This window comes from Trachurus japonicus, chromosome 24, assembly GCF_045865225.1.
Source record: "Trachurus japonicus isolate A0001 chromosome 24, Traja_1.0".
Taxonomy (NCBI): domain Eukaryota; kingdom Metazoa; phylum Chordata; class Actinopteri; order Carangiformes; family Carangidae; genus Trachurus; species Trachurus japonicus.
Genome location: NC_140930.1, coordinates 25,681,072 through 25,704,596, shown reverse-complemented (window position 1 = coordinate 25,704,596; position 23,525 = coordinate 25,681,072). Strand labels below are relative to the sequence as shown.

The 23,525-nt window shown below is 41.8% G+C and overlaps 2 protein-coding genes across 2 annotated transcripts; both read right to left on the bottom strand.

The window, feature by feature from the left end:
- Positions 1-885: 885 nt before the first annotated feature.
- Positions 886-10,499, bottom strand: LOC146962068 (vascular endothelial growth factor A-like). The gene is made up of 7 exons (XM_085770578.1): positions 10,367-10,499; positions 6,662-6,695; positions 6,378-6,574; positions 6,187-6,260; positions 6,048-6,077; positions 5,904-5,972; positions 886-1,361 (listed from the first exon to the last, which is right to left on the bottom strand). The coding sequence occupies exons 1-7, from the start codon at positions 10,433-10,435 to the stop codon at positions 1,325-1,327; spliced, it is 510 nt and encodes a 169-aa protein (XP_085626704.1). The 5' UTR covers positions 10,436-10,499; the 3' UTR covers positions 886-1,324.
- Positions 10,500-13,810: 3,311 nt separating this feature from the next.
- actr10 (actin related protein 10) lies at positions 13,811-21,576 on the bottom strand. The gene is made up of 13 exons (XM_085770222.1): positions 21,381-21,576; positions 20,291-20,363; positions 20,095-20,177; positions 19,887-19,995; positions 19,471-19,578; positions 18,969-19,036; positions 18,742-18,821; positions 18,027-18,062; positions 17,196-17,275; positions 17,012-17,085; positions 16,706-16,787; positions 14,789-14,990; positions 13,811-14,594 (listed from the first exon to the last, which is right to left on the bottom strand). Exons 1-13 carry the CDS (start codon positions 21,455-21,457, stop codon positions 14,413-14,415), a joined length of 1,254 nt encoding a protein of 417 aa, XP_085626348.1. The 5' UTR covers positions 21,458-21,576; the 3' UTR covers positions 13,811-14,412.
- Positions 21,577-23,525: the final 1,949 nt, after the last annotated feature.

The following is a 23,525-nucleotide window of genomic DNA, read 5'->3' as shown; positions in this document are numbered from 1 at the left end:
GGAGTACCTGACACGTCACGGCTACGCTTGGTCAGCTGCTTCATTTCCTGGCTTCTGATTGGCCGGCGAAGCCAGCAGCTGAAAAACGTGACCACTGCTAGATGTGTGGCAAGTTAAGGACATTGTGTTCGCTGTGCAGCGAGAAGGTGTTGTCTGGTGTACTGTACAGTAGTGCAGGCATCTCAAATGTACCGTCGGGGGAATCCGGTGACGTGAGGTTTCGAGCGTAATGTTCTGGTGTATTACATAATAGCTGGGTTGGCCTGCAGCTAACCCAAGCTCAGCAAGTCACCATGCATGTTTGAAGAAGTAAACACAACACTGCCCCTCAGAACAAAACGTACTCACGTGCACTGCGTATGGAAGATGAAGTGGCAACGTTTCTGTTTGAAGTGAGCACACATGCCCAGGATGAGAGGACAACAACTGTAGCCTACAACAGGCAGCAGAATATACTTTTTCACATGCTGCAAGAAAATGCTGGGTTAGAAAGTTTAAAAAGTAAAGTGTAACCTTCATCGCTCTGCACCCCTGAAGAAGATGAAACCAGAATAAAATGCTGACTATGAATAAGTCATAAGTCTGATGGCTGCTAATTTTTTTTATCATTTCAAATGGTTATAAAGTCTGATCCTGCTGATTTATTTTGGTGTTAAATCACCCTCCATCATCTCACCTGTGTACTGTATGTGAAAGGCTGTGAATGCAACATGAATCAACAGTAACCCCTTGTGCTTTGTTAACAATGTGCTTACTACAGAGCAATGCAAGATAAAGAGAACACTGTGGCCTCACATGTTACAAACTCTAATGGTCTACAAATGCAAATGTAGATAGCACAGAGGTTCCTTGTATTTGGGGTGTATTTTTATTTCATGAACTTATCATGACCGATGATTAGACAGAGTGGATTCAGAGTCCATCACTTACACACACATAAAGTGACAGGAAAGCATTGGTTTCATTACAATCGTACTGTACATGAAGTCATGAAGAAGGTCTGGAAGTTAATCAGTAAAACACCTCCGGATGGTCAGACGCTTTAATCCTTTCCCCTAACAACTGATGAGCTCAAAGCATTACAACCATTAGGCTACCTCTCATTCATACTCTCCACTGTTTATTTTTAACATCTTAAACAAAGGCAGCAAGATTTTTAAAGACCAGAATTTACATTTAAGTTCATTTAAAACCGCAGTCTTAACGCAAATGTGTTTGCAGATATGGTTGTTTACTTTGATACTGCAATTTATCAAAAAATGAAAAATGTTGCTCAGCGCACCACAGTCACTCATCCTAATTTAACTTTGCACAGATGTGTGAATCAGTGAAGATTTATCTTGTTCTGAGGAAACTGGCACCTGGAAAGACAGAAATAAACAGTCACAGAAATTCAGCATATTCTACATGAATAACAGTCTTGTCTTCATGAACTACAGTTCCATTGACCCTCACAAACACAGTTGACACAAGACCTTACAGAGTATAGGTAATCAGACTGGAATAACTGGTTTCTGGATGTCATGGTCTTTCTTTAATGTGGCACTGTGCCAAGAGGAAATCTAAACAGGTTTTAATGGTTCTCTAGGTAAATGTACAACTAGCCTACTTCCAAAACACACATGGGACCCACTAATGTGCTAAAATGCATTATAAACACTACACAGTGATAACTTTAACACTTATTGATAGAACCTATAGAACAGGGGCCGTATTCATCAAGCGTCTTCGAGTGCCATTTTAGTCCTACTCTCAAACTTAAGAATAAAGGCTATTTATCAACTTTCTCAAGTCTAAGAATCACTCCTACTACTCCCAGATATTTAAGAGACCTCGAGAGGTGTCTTAAGTGGTTAGGATTTGCCAGCAGGGGATGGCACTGAGGAGAGAGAGATGTGCGTTTACCTTCTGCGAGTGAAAGGTCTTTGTTCTGGCATTGTTTGATGACGAGCAGTTGATCAAACGATATCGTTTGGACAGATCGGGTATCATCCTTGTCACAGATTTGATAAGAGACGTCATCTCACCAACAATGTAACACTGAATTAATGCATTAAACAGATTAGGAACATTTATTTTTGATTCATTACCAATTCTCAATGTATATATCTTGTATTATGTTGTAGTAGATTATTGTCAAAATACGGTTGAATATACACTCCTATTGGCCATTAAACTATTCACTGAGATATTTCCATATTCTTAGATAAACAACGATTGGTCATTCCTATAAATTTGGAAGTGACGTCATCTAAAATTCAATTTACAGCACATAGTACTGTCGTTACTCAGCTCTGAAACCGACACTTAAAGCAGAAGTAGGTGATATATTTGTGTTAATATAAGTCTTAAATAGTTATATCTTCCGAGTTCCGACAGCAATCCCATAGAGCGTTTGGACCGAAACACGGGTCTCTCAGTCCCTCTGCTCTGCTCTGAGCCGAAGAGAAAACATTTATCGTATCCTACAGTTTTTATCCAATGAGGAGAGAGAACGGCATGCAGGGCTGTGTGTGCAGCCAAGGGACGCCGTGAATGTGGTGATGTAGGGACGAGGACTGTTATGGTGCGTTCAAGGCAACTCGTAACTCGTGTTTTTCCGACCTGTGAAGTCGTACCAGTTCGATCTGGTACGAGTTCACGGGTCGGAAGTTACGAGTGGCCGTTATAGTGCACTTTCACCGGTAAAACAGGTCGGAAAAACACGAGTGGGTTGCCTGAAACGCTACAAAGTCGTAAGTTGTGACTTGAAGCTGTAATTTACGGTTTCAAAAGCCTGCCTGGAACGCAGCATTAGCCAAAACGACCGGATCGCTTACTTCTGCTTTAAGATTCAGTCCTACGTCGCTAAAAATGTGAGTAAGACGCTTGATAACTAACTTTTAAGTGCAGCTTTCAGTGAAGAATTTTTTTTTATTCATACGTCGACTCTTATATTAGCAGTGTTGTTAGGAGTCATTCTAAGAAGCTTGATAAATACGGTCCCAGGTATTTATGGCACAGGTTCAGGGTCCCATGGGGTCAGTGGTCCCAAAGCGTCTGTGTGAAGAGGTATTTCTTATTATAGAGTGTCCCAGACAGTCAATGTAATCCACAGGTCGATGTTTTCTGTCTGCACTGTCAACATGAAACAAGGTTGTCACAAGAATGAAGCCTTCATAACAAGATGAAATTGAGTGTTTATCCTACAGATTTGATGTAGGGAGTTAAACTCCAGTTTAGTTTACATTCAGCACTGGTATCATTCAATTTGGCCCCTGAGAGTCAGCTGGAAGAAATGAAGAGCTCTGAGACTGTGTGGCCCTTTGACCACTAAGTAAAGGGTGGAGGTCTTAGAGATAAAACTGTGGTTTACAAAGGAAAGGGAGTCAAGGAGAGTCATGGTGCATCATTAGCATTGTTTGACCAGGCCACAGCCACAACTGCCACACATGTTGCTACACAGTTGATAACACGTGTTGGGGAAATCCTACAGACCACCACCAAACACAATCTTCTCCTAAAAATCAAGTCCATAGTCTGGCATTTAGGGGCTGATTTGTCAGATGGATTCTTTTTTCACCTCTGTTAAGGCTGCTGGATAAATAAGATAAGACTCATTCTCTGTCTCTGCTTCGTAAGAGAAGAGGTAAAAGTTAATGTGCTGCAAAGACTGAGCCAAAAGTGACATTTCCATTACTGATAACAGGGTGAAGGCTTAAACAGCAACACGCCTGCTTCCAAAGTGATGGAAGATAAAATTCACAGCCTGTTCAAAATGCATAGTGTATGTTCCCATGCTGAACTGTGGTGAAGGGATGGCAACACAGAAGGGACATCTCATACTGAAAAAGACATCAATCACACGAGGCTGCATGCTGGAGTCTCAAGTTAACATTAACTTAATTTAGTAATGCTTTTTTTTCTCAGACTGTAAAGTTTGTCCTTCAACACTAGCTTCAGTGTACTTCCACAATAAGCTGATTATATTTGCAGACACATTTTTATCTGTTTCACCCTTTTGTCTAGATTAAAAGTGTTTTTTCACCATCCTTCCCAGACTACTCCCAGAGTATAAATCTTAAAATGTCATCTTGTTGTTTCAGTGTGTAATAAGAAATAAAGAGAGGATGGCAATGTGAGTATTATTTTAAGATAAGCGTGAGAAATGTGAAGCTATCCTGATTTGACATCACACTTTCACAAACTTAAAAAGAGACTTTTTATTATCTATGTGACCTCCTGCCCAGACTGTTATTATTTCCTATCTTATTTTGACATGACTTACCTTGTAAGTTATTTCAAAACCTTAGTTGTTAGTTGTTTCACTTCCTACTCATGTGTCTTTCCAGCCCCACCCCAGGCCGTTTCACCCCTCCCCAATTCCCCTGGTATTTACCTTTCCCTCCCTCTGTCTGCTCCTTGTACATGTGTCATCTGATTTTGCGTCTGAGCTTTTGGCCTATGTACCAAAGTTGTTGTTTTTTTTCTGTTACTGGTCCCTTCCATACAAGTATTTACAATGTAGCCCAGCAGAACACAAGATAAAAGGTCCTAGACACAAAATAATGAAAGCCACAAATATAAGAATGAACAAAAACCTTAACAATTATCAAAACATTAAAATAAGGATGTACAGATCAGTTGAAACAGGAGCATCTGGAAGTAAAATGTGATGTAATTAAAGATTTGAAATACCCTAAAGATAAAAGCGAAGAAAGTCTGAGTATTCTACACATTATTCACCTTTCCACTGATCTTTTTTCCTCTCTGTCTGCCCTGATCACATTATTACATGTTCATGTTCATGTTACATTACATGATAATGCTAAACAGCGTTACAGCAGACCACCAAGGATGAGATATTCTGATGGTCTCCAGCTCCGAATGTCCTGGATCCTGTCATTCCCATAATGCATCTGGATAGCATTGCTCATGACCTACATTTTCCAAATCCCACACTTCTGGTCTCTCACCGGGACTGGCAGTTATAAGCTTGGTGATAATCCTGATGACATCACGAGGGTCATTCTCACTGACTTTACAAAACTTCATCTAAAGACTTTTTACAACCATCCACAGGCTGGGTGGAATGTCTTACTGATATGTCAATTGGCTATACCTTGGCTTTTCACCTTTTATTTTGGACATCTTGTTCTTTTCAGCAATGTTCCTATTGTTCTACCATAATTCACAATTGGTTACACAACAATATCTGAGAGAGGGGGGAGGGGGCACAGAGAGTTGCAACCTTTTGACCTTTATGAGAAAAGAGACCACAGACAAACAAAATACCAAACTCACCACACACATAACTCAAGGTTGTGTCTGCAGAATGTGATGTGTGACATTGTTCTTTGAAGTACACAGTGGTGTTTTCACTTGTGCATAAGGTAGGCTCGGCTGCAGTCAGTCAGAGGTGAATTATGTGAAAATGTGCAAATGTGAATAAAACGATGAGCTGTGACTGCACACGACTTGGTCTCCTGCCTCTGACCAGAACATGGTGATGATAAGATTTAATGCTGTAGCTCATTCCCTTTAGCTAATATTTCTACTTCTTCCTCCTCTTCGCTATTTCTTTGTTGTTGTGTGTTGTTATTTTAAGACTAAACCTTTTCACTGGCAGTCCTTGGTTGAAGCTATCAGCAGCCTTGGATTATTGTGCAACAAATGCTCTGTGGCCTCACACAAAAACGCAAGCTCATCATAAGTGGTCGGTGGATTATAGGTCTGCCAGAGAAGAGCGACACAGCAGACAATATACTGTGGTATTGTTTAATCTCATCTGCCTTTGGTAGTATGACAGACTGGGGGAAACAGTGATAAATGTAGCCATAAACATTCAAACATTATGAAACCGTGCAGTGCATGTGTGTGTGTCTCTGTGTGTGAGCGCCACAGGGGGGCAATAAATCTCTTACTTGCCACAGCCGTTGGCTGTCTTCTTGTGTTTTCTCCTCCGAAGTTTATTCCTGATAGAATCACTGCTGCTGTGGAGGCAAAGCAGAGTGTGATGAGGACACTCGTGTGTTTACATCTAATAGATAAAATATCCCTCTACTGACCTTTTATTTTTTTGAAGAATCTGACGGGGTCTAACAACAGGAGGGAGAGAAGAGCAGAAACGACTGATGTTAGCTGTGCAACAACAATCTAATCTGATCTAATAATACTGTTAGAAATAATCATCTGTCTGTAATTTACCTGCAATCACATGACTGATGCTCCACAAATGTAAGTTCCACATGACTAGATATCACAGGAGCAATCTTCATCATCTGAGAAAAAAACAACAGGAGAAAACTGACACTGAATACTGGACCACATGTGCCAGTGGAAACACACAGTGCATTTTTTAACATCTCCCTTTAGGCATTTCTCCTTCTTCTTTACACCTGCAAAGTGATGTTGCGTTCAAGGGTAGGATGGCACTCCAGGTGTTCATCTCCACAGCAACCAGCACATCTCTTCAGAGGGACACAAGCAGGCATGTAGATGTACCCCACTTCTCCTGGGAACTCCTGCTCCACATCCACCAGCTGCTCCATAGGGTGACATATGCTCTTTGCCCAAACCTCCTGGAACGTCATACCTGAAGGGACAAGTTGATTCTTTAATGACCATACAACATGTGGGAAAACCTGTTGAATGGGATGTGACAAAAAGTTACAGCCCTTGCCTTTAGGGAGACCCTCTCCTGGAGGGGGTGAAATCTGCAAAATACATGGGGAAAATTATAGTTTTAGTGATCAATCCTTTAATTTCAATGTCAAACATGTCAAAAAACCTGCACACAATCAGGAAACTGTCTCAATGAGCATCACAAAACAGCAGTGGGTTCACTGAGCAGGTGCAGAGTGCCTTCTTGTGGCAGAGAAAAGGAAGTGCACACAGTCATCCTGTAAAAAAAAAAAAAGACTGACGGTTTCTCGGCTGTAGCCTACCACTGCGCCGCTGTTTACAGGTCAGCAGAAATGCAGTAAGATGAGCCAGCCCACCACGAAAAGTGCATATGTTTCTCAATTTGTTGTAATACTGGAGGGTTTATTATCACAAGAAGCAAAAACATTCAGAGTATGCAAAGAACAACAGTGAAGAAAAGCTGCTGCCCCATCTCATGGGAGTTTTATACACAATAAGCTCAGTTAAACAAAGGCAGCGCTGAAATGTGTCATGACACAGCAAAGTTCTCACAACCCTGTCTCCAAACTCACAATGGCAACGTTCCTGAATTTTTCAAACGGCAAATCGAGCACAAACACAAGTGCACAGTTGATCTTGGCTCTTTTCTTTTGAATATCAGCTCTCGCTCTCTGACTCCTCACCTCTCTGAGAGAGCTGATGATCTGATTCCAACATGCTGCCTGATAGCCTGGAGAGCAGGTTTTTACTGTGAGATTGTTATGTTTCCTCTAAGTGAGTTTGCACTTCTGCCAAACACAACACAAACCCAGAGACAGAGACTCCTTAGATGTACGCCATCGTCCAACAATAGAACCAGATGCATAATAACAGCTGTAAGAAGCATAATTCAAATGCAGGAACAATACAGTGTGACGGTGAAGAGCCTTCATGTTGGACAGAATGGGCTCCATGACAGACTGACAATGAGAGCTTCTGTCCTTGTCCTTTATGTCTTTTTCCTTTTGTTCCTCTAATTTTGGAACTTTCCAAAAACTTCCAAGTGAAACACATTTTTCCAGACATTGATGTGGGTTCCTAATTTTTTCTGTTGAATTTATAGCCTTTATTAGACTGTAACAGAGGATGAAACAAAGACGTGTCTGACCAGACTGGAACCAGACTCCATGGTGGTTCGCATCTCATCTCAACCTCTTGGCAGGGGGGCAGCCTGTCTTGGATTATTAAAAATGATGATCTAACCAGAGACACTTGAACCGTCAGACGTGGCTGTTTCCATTCTTTGTGCTAGAGGTCGACTGTGCCAACAGGACATTTAATAAACTCTTGTTATGTTACCGTTTTGTTATTGTTCCTGTGCTCTGATCACTGGTGGTTATCCGTGCCATCCACCTATTACATACCTCTTCTAGATCTCAACAGAGAAGGTTAAAGGGATAGTTCGACATTTTGGCAAATTGGCCCATTGCCATAATCCCTATAGTCTTTGGAGTAGGTTTGTTCCCTCTAATTGTCGGTGCAAGCTATTTTTAGAACGGCGGAGCAGAGCCGTGAGCTGCTTAGAGCTACATTACAGAGATTTCCCTCATCAAACTCATCAAATACACAATCTAACTACTCCAAAACGCTTTTGTGGACAAGTTGTGACCTGCACATTCATCACGCTATGAGATAATAACGGAACATTTCGAGACTTGTTGTTTTTGAGGTAAATACAGACTGCTTGCTGAAAAACTGCCGCTGATGGGAACGCGCATCAGTGAATTTGCATGAATTTACCTCTAAAATAACTCTGTCTGGTAATGTTCCGTTATTATTTCATAGCGTGGTGAATGTGCAGGTCACAACTTGTCCACCAGAACGTTTTGGAGTTGTTGGATTGCATATTTGATGAGTTTGATGAGGGAAACCAAGAAATCCCATTAGCCTCCGTAGCGTAGTTCTGAATGTTGAACTATCCCTTTAAGATAACGCCACATTTATATTTAAACCCGACTTCACATTAATGCTGCCTACTAAACTAAATAGAAATCAACTACCTGCTACATTGTGGAAAGAGAGTTCTACAGCTGAGCTGCCTGCTTTGTCATGGTTTTCTATGTGAGGCATATGTGGACAAAAAAAAAGGTTATCGTGAGTGAAACATATTCATGTTCTGACTCTGACTGAGCTGTCTGGAGCGTTTATGGGGAATCGGCCAATTAATCTGCTATTGGCTTTTTCCTGCTCCAAACTAGCCTTATCCTATCGACCTTTAAAAATCCATTATCAGTCAACCGCTACTTGCTACGTGCTACTCTGCATACCACAAGTACAAAGATATCCATTCATGATTGGATGCTGTGTCGGTTCAAATCTCCATAAAACAAACTAAGAACTTTGTTCATGAATGACATGAGCTCAGAATGGTGGGAAAAACACATTTCACAATATTTGGGGGCAACTTTAAACTGTTATTCTTGCAAACTGACCTCACATCAGCAGCCCCGTAAGAGCTTTAGAAACAGATGGGGTAATTGTGCACGGTGTATGAGAGCCACATTTAAGATGCTATACCTAGCCTACTGAATTCAAACCCCATTAATGATCTCCCCATCATTCGCTAATGCATCCCTTCAAACACTGCAATGCATGTTCACTGTGCAGTCGGCTCCCTGTGGGCCGACACGCTGAATGTGTGTCAGATCTCATCGCTGCAGGAGGAAGCTACTGTGCAAAAGTGGAGTGGATTATTACATCCTCATCACAACCAAGGAGAACAGACCTGGAGCTACAGCAACTGACTACAGACTCAGGCTCTTTATCTGTGCAGCTGTGTGCACCTCTGCATCTTCACCTGGATCAGGACAGGAACACACTGTAACCAGCTGTTTGAGTATCTGTTGTATGGCATCTTGGTGGTGATTATTTACATGATTACTTTTTTTGAGATTGTGTTTATTTCGTCAAAGTAAAAATTGAGCCCGAGTCAAATTTTGTTCCACCATTTAAGATCGGATTAAAAATTTGTCTGACTTATGATATAGTCCTGAGGTACACAGTGTGGACTTAAACATCATAAGCAAAAATCAACTGTAAATCTATTAACTTTCAAATTAATACAAAAAAATGGTATAGAAAACTAACAGAAACTTCATCTCAGTTGAATTTCAAGAGCCAGCTAAGTGGATTTCATATCCAATAGGAGTATGACAGAGGTAGCCTACAATCTAAATTTGCACAGCAAGTTTTTCCACAGAGTCAGACATCACACTCTCAGGTTGAGCATGCAGATGTGTCCTCATCTGGATCAGTCACACACTGTAACCAGCTGTTTGTGGTGGAGCAGATGTGTCCTCCTCTCACAGAGACACGAGGCTGAGGCAGTCTGACTCTGACTCTGCCATTTAAATGTGACGCCTCTCAGTCTCGCTGCATGTCTCACGTGAGGTGAGCTTACACTAATAGGAGTCACATTTGAAGTCGTGGAGAAAAGACAGTCTATAGCCTAGGGGGAAAAAAAGTCAACTTAAAGCTGTATTCTCCATCAGTGATTACATTTTTACTTCAATAAAAAATATTTCACCAAAAGATGTAAAAACTCCAGTTAGGTGATGCATTTTTTATTATTATTATTTTTTTTTTAGCTCATGCGCAATGATGAAACACCTTGGAGGTGTTCAGGGGCTCCGTGCAAACCTGTTGTGTAACATGTAAAGTAGTCAAACGTGTCCTGAGCCGGTGTGGTGTGGATGTGAGTTACCTGCGCAGGTACCAGCTGAAGCAGGAGAACCAATAGAAGCTGCGAGAATCCCAGGAAACTTTGCTCCATAGTGGCGGGAAGAAGTTCCCTCCTGTCCGGTCCACTCAGCCAGAAATAAATGAAAGAGTAAAAAAACAAAGAAAGAGAGATGTAGCAAGGAGAGAGAGAGAGAGAGAGAGAGAGAGAGAGAGAGAGAGAGAGAGAGAGAGAGAGAGAGAGAGAGAGAGTGGTCAGAGCTTGGATTTGCGCGCCGTTCAACTGTGCACGAGCGTAGGTGGGATGGGAAGCGCGCGCCAGTCTTTATGTCAATCTCATGTCACGTACTCAGTTTTGTTTCTGCCCACACAGTTAATCATGTTGCTATAACCCATCATCATCATCATCATGTAACAGCTGACGGCTCCTTCTACATAAACGTCCATTTGTGTAAAAGCAAAAATCCACTGAATCAGTTTTCTGACATTTAAACTTGAGGCCACATTATTATTTAACTCATTGGCTGTATGACAGCTACATGAGTTGGTCACTTGTAGTATCTTAACTTTTTCTCTCTTTTCTTGGCAGAGATAAAGACATTATAATTTCTCAGTCTCTACAATACCTATGGCCACCATCAGTGTATGTAAATGCACCCAACAACTCTGTACAGTTCATCTGTAGCTACAGCTGAAATCACAATTTTTTTCTCCTTTTTTTGCTGTAACACCAGTGACATAAATCCAGTGGACCACTACTTTTATTCTTTCCTTCTTTTTTTCCAATAGGCAACCTATTAATGCGATTTTTTGTTTTGTGTGTATATGTCTGATGGTTATGCACTCACCATTGCAGTTCTGATAATAAAAAACAAGCTTTCATACAGGAAACACTTTACAACAAACTGTGCTGCTGAGTTTGTATTTTTTCTTTTTTACCAGGCACCTATTGGGATTGGCATTAGTCATCTTCAAATACATACATTTTCTTGAGTTATTGTATTTATCACAGTAAACATTGATTCAGATTTAGTTGTAGCTTTTCATTTACCATTAAACACATCCATAGGTTTCCATTCATTTCTGCTTTATTTTAAAATCTATTATGCAACTCTTGAAACGTGCTCCACTAGTGGCTTCATGTCAGTGAACACCAAGTCTGACTTTCATCCTAGACTTTTCTCATGAGGTAACACAATGTGGACTTGTATAAACAATTTGCACAAAGTGTCTCAGAGGAAGCCTTCATTCCTGCTTTTGGCATCTTCATGTCCAATCACATGATGAGATCTTATCATGTCTGATTTGAAGGATATAAAGATTGATAATGATATCTAAATTTAGCCGTGGTTTTACACAACACCCAGCTTCTTGTGGTTTGCACTTGCTTTCAATTTAGATTTAGTGCTGGTTTGTAATTATGTTCACTTCCCAGAATGCCCTGCAGGTGCAGCGATAACAGCCAAATTCTAATTCTTGTTCTCTGACTCTGCGGAGTGTAGACGACGAGCGCCGAGGTGCCCTTACATTTATTAAGGGGCCTCAGATGTGTTTCCTCAGCCGGTGTGATTTATGGGATAATTGAGCCGATGTGTTCTGACAAACAGCCTCCGTGGAGGAGATAACCAAGATGGATGATGCCTTCCCTCTCACTTGGCACAGACTCTGACAAAAGACCACACTGCAACATTCCTGGTTTTGCTGAAAACATATTGACAAAACATTTGCTCAATATAGAAAGCTGTGATCTAATGCAAAATACAGCTACAAATCATCTAACCGCAGCCTTAAATCTAGAGGCGGCTGCGTGAACTTTTTTGAACTCTTCCGAAAAGAACACAGTTGGCAAACACTCATCACAGACAAAGCTCACCCACTTTCCGGGGAGTCCCCTTCCTGCTCAGAGTCCCAGTCTGATAGCCAGGGTTCAGACGGACAGACAGCTGCTGCTTCCTGTGTCTGGGAACCACACCGACGCTCCAGTCCCAGTCCCCATCCAGGGAGGATGGGGTTTTCCTCAGCTGGAGGAGAGGCAGCAGGTGGGGCAGCGCAGCTCTTCATCCTCAGATGTGGGCAAGGCCAGAGCTGTCTTTAATTATACGCTCAGAGGAAAACAGAATCGCAATAAGGCCGTGGTTTGTACATGAACTCAGACACATGTTGCCTGCAGGTACAGGTAGGAGGCCTCTGCTCTTCCAAGTCTTCAATATGAGGAAACAAAAGTTTTATTTTACTTCAAAAAAAAACTCTCTCCAGAGTTGAAAGAAGCTCAAGGGATGGAAACAAAAATGAATAGAACAAATAGAACAGACTCATCATCTTTTCCACCACACCTTCAAATCACAGAAATCATGTGATGTGTGTTGTTCCAACAAATGGATTCATGTTTCAAAAATATGGAGTCATTGTTTGTCTCAGACTTCACAGAGACAGACACCTCCTAATGTAAACTTGTACTTCACCCTCTGAGGCCTTTGAATCTCCTCCACTCTACTTTTATGCCTATTTTTATTCCTGCGATGACAATCCAAACTGTTTCCATTTTCCCAGACCTTTTTGCCAGTCTTGTGCTGCAGATGCATTGTGGGTATTGCTACTGGTTCCCAAGCCCACAGTAGCCAGTCGGACCAATACTGAGCAACGAATGTGACCCAAAGGGCCAAACAGATGCAGCTCCACTCTGGGACACACAAACACACACACACAAAGACATTAACAGCACATCAGGGCTGGACAAGGAAACAACGCCACCGAGCTGAAAACAGCTGCGTCAGTTTGGCCTCACTGTTACTATACATGAGAACAGAATTAGTTTCACTTGCACGGACACATTTTACTACCCACTATGGATACAGTGAGATATGGTATATGCATTCCTATGTGATGACTGCACTTACAGTCACAGTAGCGCTGGCAGCATCTGCAGTTTCCTCCTACATGTTAAAATATTCTAATATTATAAATGAGGTGAGGTTTGATAAAACATGACTCTCCAAATGATAGTTTTGGGGGAAAAACATTGAAACTGTGATTTTGGCAGCAGCAGTAGAAATACAAACATTTATTGAAAGTTGTTTGTGTTATTATCATTTGAGTCTAAGAAAAAAATAGTCATTGTTTTATTTTAGGGGATGTTTCTATAAAGCATTTTCATTCTAGGATTAAAAAAGAAGACATTTCAGTTCCCATTCAGTTGTGAATATTTATTTGTTGAATTTGCAGGTTACAGAGCAAGATGTCATTGTTTAAAAGATGTTTTAAAGTCTGTACACAAACACAAAGACACAAAGGTGCTTTTGATCATCTATCTTGACTAGATCTCTTCACAGGAGTGTTGTGTTCATGTAGTGTCTGTCATGTCCCTGAGCCTCTAATTAGTTTTGATGCTCCTTCTGGGACTTTATCCTTCTGCTAACTGAAACTTGAATCTGATGAGATGCTAATTAGCATGAAAAACTGCAATCACCTCTGTGAGTGTGCAGGGCCTTTAATGTGGTTAATACAACTTTACATAGATAGGTACAAACAATAAATAAATCAGTTTTCTTTTTATGTATTTTTGGAAAACTTAGCGGGGTATCACTGTCGATGTGAGATTCCAACACATCAGATGTCACACTGAAATCATTACAGCTTTCTCCAATGCTCAGCAACATTTTGTTTTTGCTGAAAGTTTTGCTGACAAATGAATGGCAACAACCGATTCGTCTGAAATGTTTCTGGTGAATTTGTTTTTCAACAAAAAAAAACTAAGCTGGCACAGGTTCAGTGCCCTGCTCGGTTGGACTTCGACAGGAAACATGGCTGCACACAGAAGCAATTTGAAATTTTACCACTGGAATCCTTGAATAATTTCAATCCCATAATCTGTTCAGTCTGGTGGTGTCAAAACCAGCTCACCTGATCATCAAACAGTCCACCGTTCACATGACTAGACATTAAAAACATCTAGAGCTGTTTGTGGAGTTAACACATTAACAAGACGTGTGTTGAGATGTTACATCAAAGATTATTGAACTGTTCTATCAGGTACAAGGAGAGGACATTATTTCAATGACATGATAGCATGTTCTACTTCTCTGTGGAGAAGGCTCTCTTCATCAGCGGAGGAGGGGTCTTCCCTGCCTCATACAGACACTCAGGAGGAGGGGAGCTCAGGCAGCACCAGTCTGGAATGCGACCCGTCTGGTTGTAGTAGTCCCGTGACACCGACCTGCTGCCCAGGATGTCCTGCAGGGCGCCGAAGATCGCACCTACGGACCAGAGGACATCATGAATCCCTAGACCGAGACCACATTCTCTCAAGATCTTCTGAAACAGGTCGACATTCTGTTTTTTTTGGGCGTGTGCTGATGCAGGAGAACATTTTTAAAATTCTGCTCAGACTGAGAGTACAAGTTCAGCAGGTAGGTAGTGATAAATATTTCAACGAAATCTCGTATCTGACCTCCGAGCCAGGCGGTGCAGTTGGGTTTGGCGGGTGGAGCGTGTATGCGGAAGCTCTTGCTGGCGAGCACTTCGCTGTACTTGGGTTTCTCGACCAGGAGGCGGATCTCGGCCAGCAGGCGGTGCAGGAAGCCCGGCAGCATGGCCGTGCCTCCGATCACCACCAGGTTCTCAGAGAGCACTTTGCGGGTGTCGATGGGGCACTAGGGGCAAACACACACACACATTTACCAGATTAAATCATCTGCATGAGTATCACTTCTTATTTTCAGAGGAAGAATCTGCCTTTTATGTGTGTCCAGGGAAATCATTTATTCATTTTATTTCACACCATCATTCCATATGAGTAAAATTAAAGATCTTAGATAATTATCAGCAGTTTTTTTCTGCCGTATCAGTTGTGTAGGAAAAAAGATGAGGCAGGAGAACAGCGCTTCCAGGACAGGTGCAAACTAAAACAAAGCATGATGGATGAAAGCTGCTGTGTGTAGCTCCACTGCAGCGCCTCCCTGCTGAAGCCTCGGGGGAGCTCCAGCCTGAGTGGAGCACGCTGCTGATGGGGCTGTTTCAGTAAAACCCTGTGGCTGTGTCATCTCCGCTGCTGCTCTACTGCTGGAGATTAATTAGGCAGCCCTGCTCTGACTCGATCTGCACATGAAACAACAAAACCCGCTTTCTGTTTCACGGAAATGGTTGTAACCATGGCAGCAACACTAAGTCAAACAGTCCACTCCAGCTCCGTGGCCGTAGAGCACGGAGAGAGAAAGTGGGTTGTCGTGTTCCTCCTGCCACAGACACTGAAGGTTTGAGCAAGATATGTGGATATAAAGTAAGTCACACTGAGACCAGACAGAGGGGAAGTTTAAAGGGATAGTTCAACATTTTGGCAAATTGGCCCATTGCCATACCGTTATGTTATTTTTCCTGTGCCCTGATCACTGGTGGTTATCCGTGCCCTCCTCTTTTAGATCTCCACACAGAAGGTTAAAGGGATAGTTCAACATTATGGCAAATTGGCCCATTGCCATAATCCCTATAGTTTTAGGAGTAGGTTCGTTACCTTTAATTGTCAGTGCAAGCTTTTTTTAGAACGGCGGAGCAGAGCCGCGAGCTGCTCAGAGCTACGCTACGGAGGCTAATGGGATTTCTTGGTTTCCCTCATCAAACTCATCAAATACACAATCCAACAACTCCAAAATGCTCTGGTGGACAATATGTGACCTGCACATTCACCACGCTATGAGATAATAACAGAACATTACGAGACAGAGTTGTTTTCGAGGTAAATTCATGCAAAACCGCTGATCGCGTTCCCATCAGTAAGCAGTCTCATAACGTTCCGTTATTATTTCATAGCATGGCGAATGTGCAGGTCATAACTTGTCCACAAGAGCGTTGTGGAGTTGTTGGATTGTGTATTTGATGAGTTTGATATCCCATGAGCCTCCGTAGCGTAGCTCTGAGCAGCTTGCAGCTCTGCTCCGCCGTTCTAAAAATAGCTTGCACCGGCAATTAAAGGTAACGAACCTACTGCTATGACTATAGGGATTATGGCAATGGGCCAATTTGCCAAAATGTTGAACTATCCCTTTAACAAGGCGAAAGAAGGCAGCTACCCACCTTCGTATAAGTACATACAATACTGCCAAAACATACAGCAGAAGACAGATGAACCCTCTGAATAAGTAAAAACAAGTTCATATGTAGTCAATGTTTTGCCATATGTCTAAAAGAAGTAGGACTCCAGTGGAGCCACATATAAGATCATCTCAAGATAGCTCAAACTGAAATTTAGACGTAGCTAAAGGTAAAAGGAGTTGAGAAGATGAGGACTAAATAAGTGAAAGCTCATATACAGAACATATAGCCCTCACACATGCCTGGACACAGAGGCGCAGAGGAATGAACATTTCTCTACCTTAACCAGAGCATCGAGCATCAGAGAGGCCACGCTCTTCTCCTCGTTGTCCTGCTCAAACAGGATCTCCATCACAGAGTCCCTGAAAAAGAAGATCCCATGAATCACAGCCACATTTCTCTCAGAAAGAGAGGATGGCACAAAAAATCAGACGCTCATTCTACTGAGGGGGCCAAGAATGGAAACATGACTCATAGGTTCAAACAGCCCACGGCGCATAAATATGAAAAAAAAAAAAAAACATGCATAATCATATGCAAATGTCTTGAGGATTAGATTTAACAACATCAGATTTATGATTAGTACCTGATCGATCCTTTGATGTGCAGGATTTTCTCTCCATCCAGAGGATAATCAACATCTGGAGGAGGGGCCGGACGCTGCAATCATATTCAAACAGAAAGAATCTTTAAGCAATATACAGCAACACACTACTTCATGTGAACATTAGTTTACAGATTGAGGATAACTGGGGCAACATTTCATTCACCTCAGCTGTCCCGTCCAGGTTAAATTTGGCCTCTTGGATCTTGAGGCCTCTCTGCAGGTCACTGACAAAACATGTTCTGACTGCAGGAGGCAAGACAAAATCAACAATGAAAGACAAGTGAATGAATGGAATGATGAAAGATGAACATTTCCAACTGCAAATCCTGCTCATTACTCAGTAAGTCAAACAATGACACTGCAGGTCTGTAAAACTGAGAGGATTTGATCAGAAATTAATAAGACTGAGGATAAACTGATCCTTGTGTCAACATCAAGAGCTGCAGCCCACAAATGGTGGAAGTAAAAAACTACAACAGGCTGCTTGAGTATCACGTAAACAGAGTAAAGTCTGACTGCTTTTATCTGAGAAAATGAACATGAACACATGGTTCACCTCAGGCTCTTATCAATACGATTATTTCAAGCCATTTTTAGCAAGGATGATATAGTGGAGAAAGGAAGGACATGTTGATAATATACATACAATAAATGGTAATAGCAGATATTTGGCCTTGTGTATCTCTTGTTTATCAGTTTATGTAGTTGCCTTTTCACCATGTTTTAAGTGTAATTGTTCTTTTTGGGCTTACAGATGGTTACAGACTCGCTGTTTCAAATGTTCTATACATATTGTGATTCATTGTGTAATTATTGTGAATTCATTTGAAGTCGTATATTGTGGTAGAACTTGTCTCAAAGGAAGTTTGTATTATTTATAGTGTTGTCTTTTAGGAATGCTGCCACTGTTGGCGATGAATAAAAGCATGACTCCTCAGAGAAGCAAAATGAGAGGTTCAAATCTTCAGTCCAAAAACAACTCAGTTGAACTCACCCTTGATGTCCTCCACAGTCTCCTCTGGGATGGTGCCTGAGGAGAATTTAAAAAAAGAAAAAGAAAAAAGAAATAGAATAAATGCAGTGAAACTTCATTTTCTTTTGTTAACTTATACCATGATCAGTCATTTTGCCTATTACACTCCAAAGTATGATTGATGACAAGATGTAAAAATATGAGCTGACACTGCAGGAAAGTATCTAGAACAAAGCAGATCACTATAATTCAGTGTTTTTGTCTACAAACTGTTTGAACTTCAGATTTTGTGCAGAATCTTCAGAATCGTGCGTTATAGGTGAATCACAGTGGTAACTGCAGAGTTGGTTCACCGGTCCAGTCTAGTGCAGCAGCCTGCTGTCTGTCTTAATTATTGATGTATATATGTGTAGCTTCTCTCACTCTGGTGCAGCTGTAGATCTCACAGCTCAACACTATGATTCAAATTCCTCTATCAAGAAAAAATGTGGCAAGAAAAACTCTGAAATAGGCCGTATGCATATGTATAATTCACAGTTTGAGAAAAAGGGATTCACTCCGATGTCAAACAGAAACAAGTTCCCCTTATGAATAGTCAATGATGCATATTAGTCCAAGGCCATTATATTCTCTTGCTTTCTGCAATGTAAAACAAATCAGCAGTGTATATCAGAGTTTAAAGTTTATCCATTTGGAAGACAAAGGCAGATGGAGAATGATATTGTTCTGTCATTACCAATGACAGCTGGTACAGTCTGTCCTGTGGTCGTGTCCGTATCCACAGTGCACTGCTCCACGAGAAGCCCATCTAATTCTCTACAATGAATAAAGAGAAAGCACAAACACAAACATTAGGTTCCATTTTGGGGAGACAAAATGTTCAATTGAAAGCAATGTGTTCACTAAATAGTACAATACCATGTAAAGTTGCATTCTCCTCTTTAGTCTGTTAGAGCTACTTACTTATGGATGGCTTTCCCTCCCAAAGGCAAAGCCTCCCACGCTGGCAGAATAGGAGTGCACTCATAAACCTGATTTGACCAGTTAAGGTAACAGATGAATCTCAGAGTAACTGTTATAAACAACACAGTGCATGTACACAGCCTGTGATCAGGCCTCTGCTTCTCAATGGCGAGGTAAGCTTGACACAGAGAGCGTGGTCCAAGTCGTGTTGAGCTAATAAAGAGGACAGAGGTGACCTACTTCTGTCACATGTACAAGGCTAGAGCAAGAAAGTGAGACGTGGTGGTTTAACAAAACAACCTTGGAAACTACTGTATATAAATAAATTATAGGTAGAAAATAAAGTGGAAAATCATTATCATGTACTTTTTTGGACTGGTGACCACTACTTAAAAACATCAGCCTTATGGTGTACCTCCAGGAAAGAAAAAACAAACTATTACATTTCTATTCCTTTCAGTGAAAATATAATATATATGTACGTATAACAGGAAAAGGATACAGGCAGCACCAGTGTCTCTGTGTGGCCACAGTCCATCACCATGGCAGAGTTGATGCCTAAAGTCATGATGGCCATGAGATGACTGGGAGCAAACAGCACAGAGGGAACCTGGGAAACACCATCACACACAGAGCAACACCTCAGAACAGCCACTACACTGCAGCTTCTTGTATCAACAGGAAAATATCCATTAAATTAACAGTGATGATATTCAGCTAATATTTAAAAATCTTTTTTTATTAACTGCGTGCAAATTAATTCTCAACATCTTCGAGTTAATGAACAATTTGAGCAGTGGTGTAATTATTCAGTTTCAAATAAGTGTTTATTGTTACGAAATGAGTTCATCACATTACCACCTTTTACAATCACAGTTTGCAGTTTTCATAAAAAGCTAATGTGCTCGACTGTTGTACCTCAAACTGTTTGAAGAAGACCTTTGTGAGCGTCTCCCTGAAGTGAGACGGGCAGAGGATGGACTCGATGATGACCACTCTTCTGTCGCGAGGGTTCACCAGCAGGTGTCTGATCCAGAAAACATACAGACATACAGATTATGGTTTAACCAAATCACTATAGGCTGTGTATAGCAGGCTCTGGACACTTGCTGAAAAGAAGTCTCACCTGAAGTACAGCAAATGGATAAACTCTTTGAGTATGACATAAAGTTCTTCTGTGTTGATGTTGTACTGAACCACTTTGGTGGCCTGAAAATGAGAATTAAAAAAAACCCAAAAAAAAAACACATTAACATATATTTTGCAACTTCCCGACATTTTTTCCAAATGAACACAACCAGAGAAGCACATCAGTGTCTCACCTCTTGTTGCCCTGGTTTCCTGATCTCGCTCGGAATTATGAACCTGGGCCCCGTTTCCCCTGCATAGCCACATCTGGAAAGAAAAATAAAACGCAGAGCTGCTTAATGACACACGCAGAATAAAAGTTATATTTGTGATAAGTGATTGCACATGCTACTGCAAATGTCCTCTCAAGACAAAATTAAATCGCTAACCTTTTCTAAAGATTTCACACGTATGATAATTTAAGTGATGCAGATGCTGCATACTAACATAGCAATGAGTTGTTTGAGGAATCAGATGGGAATATTTTTTATTTGAAGAATAAAGACTTAGTTCCAAGAGCTAATTTTATACTACGTAAAAATCATTTAAAAGTACATTTTTATCACACTTAAAATATCAGTGCAGCTTTGTCAAATGTTGTGTCAATGCAACTGCAGACAAAGACTTCTTTATTTCAAGAGAAGGGGAATCGTTCTCTTGATCTTCATGTGACTTGCTTCAGGCCAGTTTCATCTCCCTGACTAAAAACTGGACTAATATCACATAAAGTCTGAGACCACTTTCCTATTCAAGTTACAGGGAAACAGTCTCCATGTAAATAAACGAGGTGGGAGAGGAGACCTGTAAGGTTTAATGACAGGCGAAATAACTTTTCATATCAGACAGATTTGTGAATGATACATCATAATAGACAACTGGAAACTTGTGGTGTCATTAACCTTAGCTTTGAATTAGGTCACAGTCTGAGGTTTAGCCCAGTGGGAACATGTGGGCTGCTCAGACACTGGGACTTGGCAGTGGAGCTGGAGCTGGGCACAGTTATTTATCTTAACAAGATTTTCTCTTTGCTCTAATTGAGCAGCAGCTAACGCTAGCTAAATACTGACATGTCTAGTTAGCACTGACAGAGTGGCTAAGAAGCTACCAGCGCCACAGCAGTTGTAACCAGCACCATAAGTATATGTATTGTGTTAGCGAGTTTGAATGTTTCCCTTCGAGCTTATTTACAAAGAAACTGACAGGTGGTAAAATAACAAACACCTCACAGGTTCGTTAGCATACTGTGCTAACCGATAGCATAACATGCTAACAACAGATACTGACTTTGTGTACGCTGCTCCGAGGTCGATGACGATGGCAGTCTTCTCTCCTCCACTTCCCAACCCATCAAATAAGGGCATCTTATTGATTTATTCGCCTTTTTTGGGCGAAGGTAACGTCTGTAATTAGCAACCACAGCGGCAAATCTGCATCGTATCCAAAAATCTGTTGTCTTCCTGTTCGGTTGGGCTGGGTCTTCGGGAGCGTAATGACGTCACGCGCTGCCTGATTAAAACGTGCCCAAAATGAATAAATTAATAGGCTGTCGATTTCACGTAAAGCAAATAGCCTACAGACCAGTGGCGTAGCTGACTGGTTCATGCAGGTGGGGCGAGACCCTGTAGTGGGCCTATTAGGAATGCGCGATACAAATGTAGTCTAATACACAGGGCTCCAGACCAAAGCTGCCACTGTAAATGCGCACATGACAGACTGTCACTATGTGCTCAACTTCTTGCCGACTCATACACAGACTATCAGCTGTCTACATGAGACTGACAATAGACCCGTGAAATCAACAATAAGTTACCACATTGCGGCGCAGTGCTTCACTCCCCATCAATCAGAACATGTTCACAGCTGCTCTGCAGTCCGTCTCCGGACACGGAGCAGAAACCCAGGTCCGACAGTGCAATGCTGTCCCCTCCTCTCAGTCTTCACAGTCAGCAAATCAGCTCATCACGCAAGAAAGTCACAACAAACAGGTTTTGCACAGATAACTCTTAAAATGTGTGCAACACCTTCTCATCACAATCCACGCCATCTACACAGTTATCAGCTGTTATTAAAATCCAACTCATCAATAACAGGATCGCGATATTGAACCACCGCTCACATTACACAACAAACCGTTAACAATTAATCCACACTCAAAACAAAGCAACAATAGTGTTAACTGTACTCAACAAGCTGTTATTACAAGGTTTACAACAGATATGACAGACAACCTGGGCTGTGCATGTGTAAAGAAGAGAGGGAGGGAGGGAGAGAGAGAAAAGTAGGTAAAACCTGTTAGCTGCTAGCTGTTAGCTGCCGTAGCTCAGCCGTCGGTCTCCCGTCAGGTGAAAGCTGCCGTTTATTCCTCAAATGAAGTTTTAAAAAAAGTTGTTGAGCCTCTCCGGTAGAGTTATCCATCACTGCTGTTGAATTAGCCGCTAAACTGCTGGACGCTAAAACCGAGGGGGCGTCTGTTTGTTTACACTTCACGAAAGCAACGTGAATGTACGTGCCGCTCACACTCAGTAGAGTTACGCAATGAGGCAGCGTAGCGTCAGCCACACACACACCGTACAGTGGTTTCTGACCGGAGGTAAACAGAGAAAATCACCAAATGCTGACACATTTAAACCTGTGGTAAAGTTATCTGAAATAAAAAAATAATTAAACCTTAGATTAACTAAATAATTTAATTATTCCTGACAGTAGGTGAGGCACTGCCTCAAATGCCTCCCCTGACTGAACGTCCGTGAGACCCAGCTATTAATTGAATAACGCCGGCTATTATTTGAGGAAATACGCTATTCGTGTCTCAGTCGTGAAGCTGAGCTCCTATGAGTCTCTCTCTATGTGTGAGGACGTGCACAGAGCGAAATGATAGTGTCTGTCAATTAAATGAGCATAAACAGCCCAACCCGACGCGCTGGTTCGAGCCGGGTTCGTAATGACTAGGTCAGGCCAGGGCCGGGGCTGGGCTGCCATCTGGCTTATTCTGCTTTTTTTTCTTTTTTTTTGCCGGGCTCGGCCCAATAATCAGTGTATCGGTCCGTGTCGGGTCCGCACTTCAACGACCGCGGGTAGGCCCGTTACAACTCTAGCTTGATGAGCAGGGCGAGTGCTTTGCGGTGCTGTATGAGCCTGCACAGTGCACACAAACACAAACAGCGCGCGGAGGAAAAGAGCGAAGAAGAGGGGGGCTGCAAGGGGTACTGCGACGGGTTCAATTGACAGTAGCAAAGCAAACAGATTTGCTGTGGTTCTAGCAATCGGTCCTCAAGAACCCCCTTGTCAGTGGGCCTATGGTGAACCTGGGCCTGGGGCGCCCGCCCCACCCGCCCCCTACCTGGCTACGCTACAGCTACAGACTTTTACAATATAATAAATAATGTGTTTTAGAAATATCAGCTACAGATCTGGCTGTCATGATCATGA

Bases quoted from the DNA above. Each gene is read 5' to 3' on its own strand.
- actr10 (XM_085770222.1), bottom strand. From the start codon at position 21,457: ATGCCCTTATTTGATGGGTTGGGAAGTGGAGGAGAGAAGACTGCCATC. The intron at 18,822-18,968 runs GTAAGTAGCTCT...TATTCATTGTAG, and splicing joins GGAGGGAAAGCCATCCATAA to AGAATTAGATGGGCTTCTCG. The intron at 16,788-17,011 runs GTACTAATCATA...CTTCTTTTTCAG, and splicing joins CACATCAAAGGATCGATCAG to GGACTCTGTGATGGAGATCC.
- LOC146962068 (XM_085770578.1), bottom strand. From the start codon at position 10,435: ATGGAGCAAAGTTTCCTGGGATTCTCGCAGCTTCTATTGGTTCTCCTG. The intron at 5,973-6,047 runs GTCAGTAGAGGG...TTGCCTCCACAG, and splicing joins ATTCTTCAAAAAAATAAAAG to CAGCAGTGATTCTATCAGGA. The intron at 1,362-5,903 runs GTAAGAGATTTA...CTGTCTTTCCAG, and splicing joins ACAGCCAACGGCTGTGGCAA to GTGCCAGTTTCCTCAGAACA.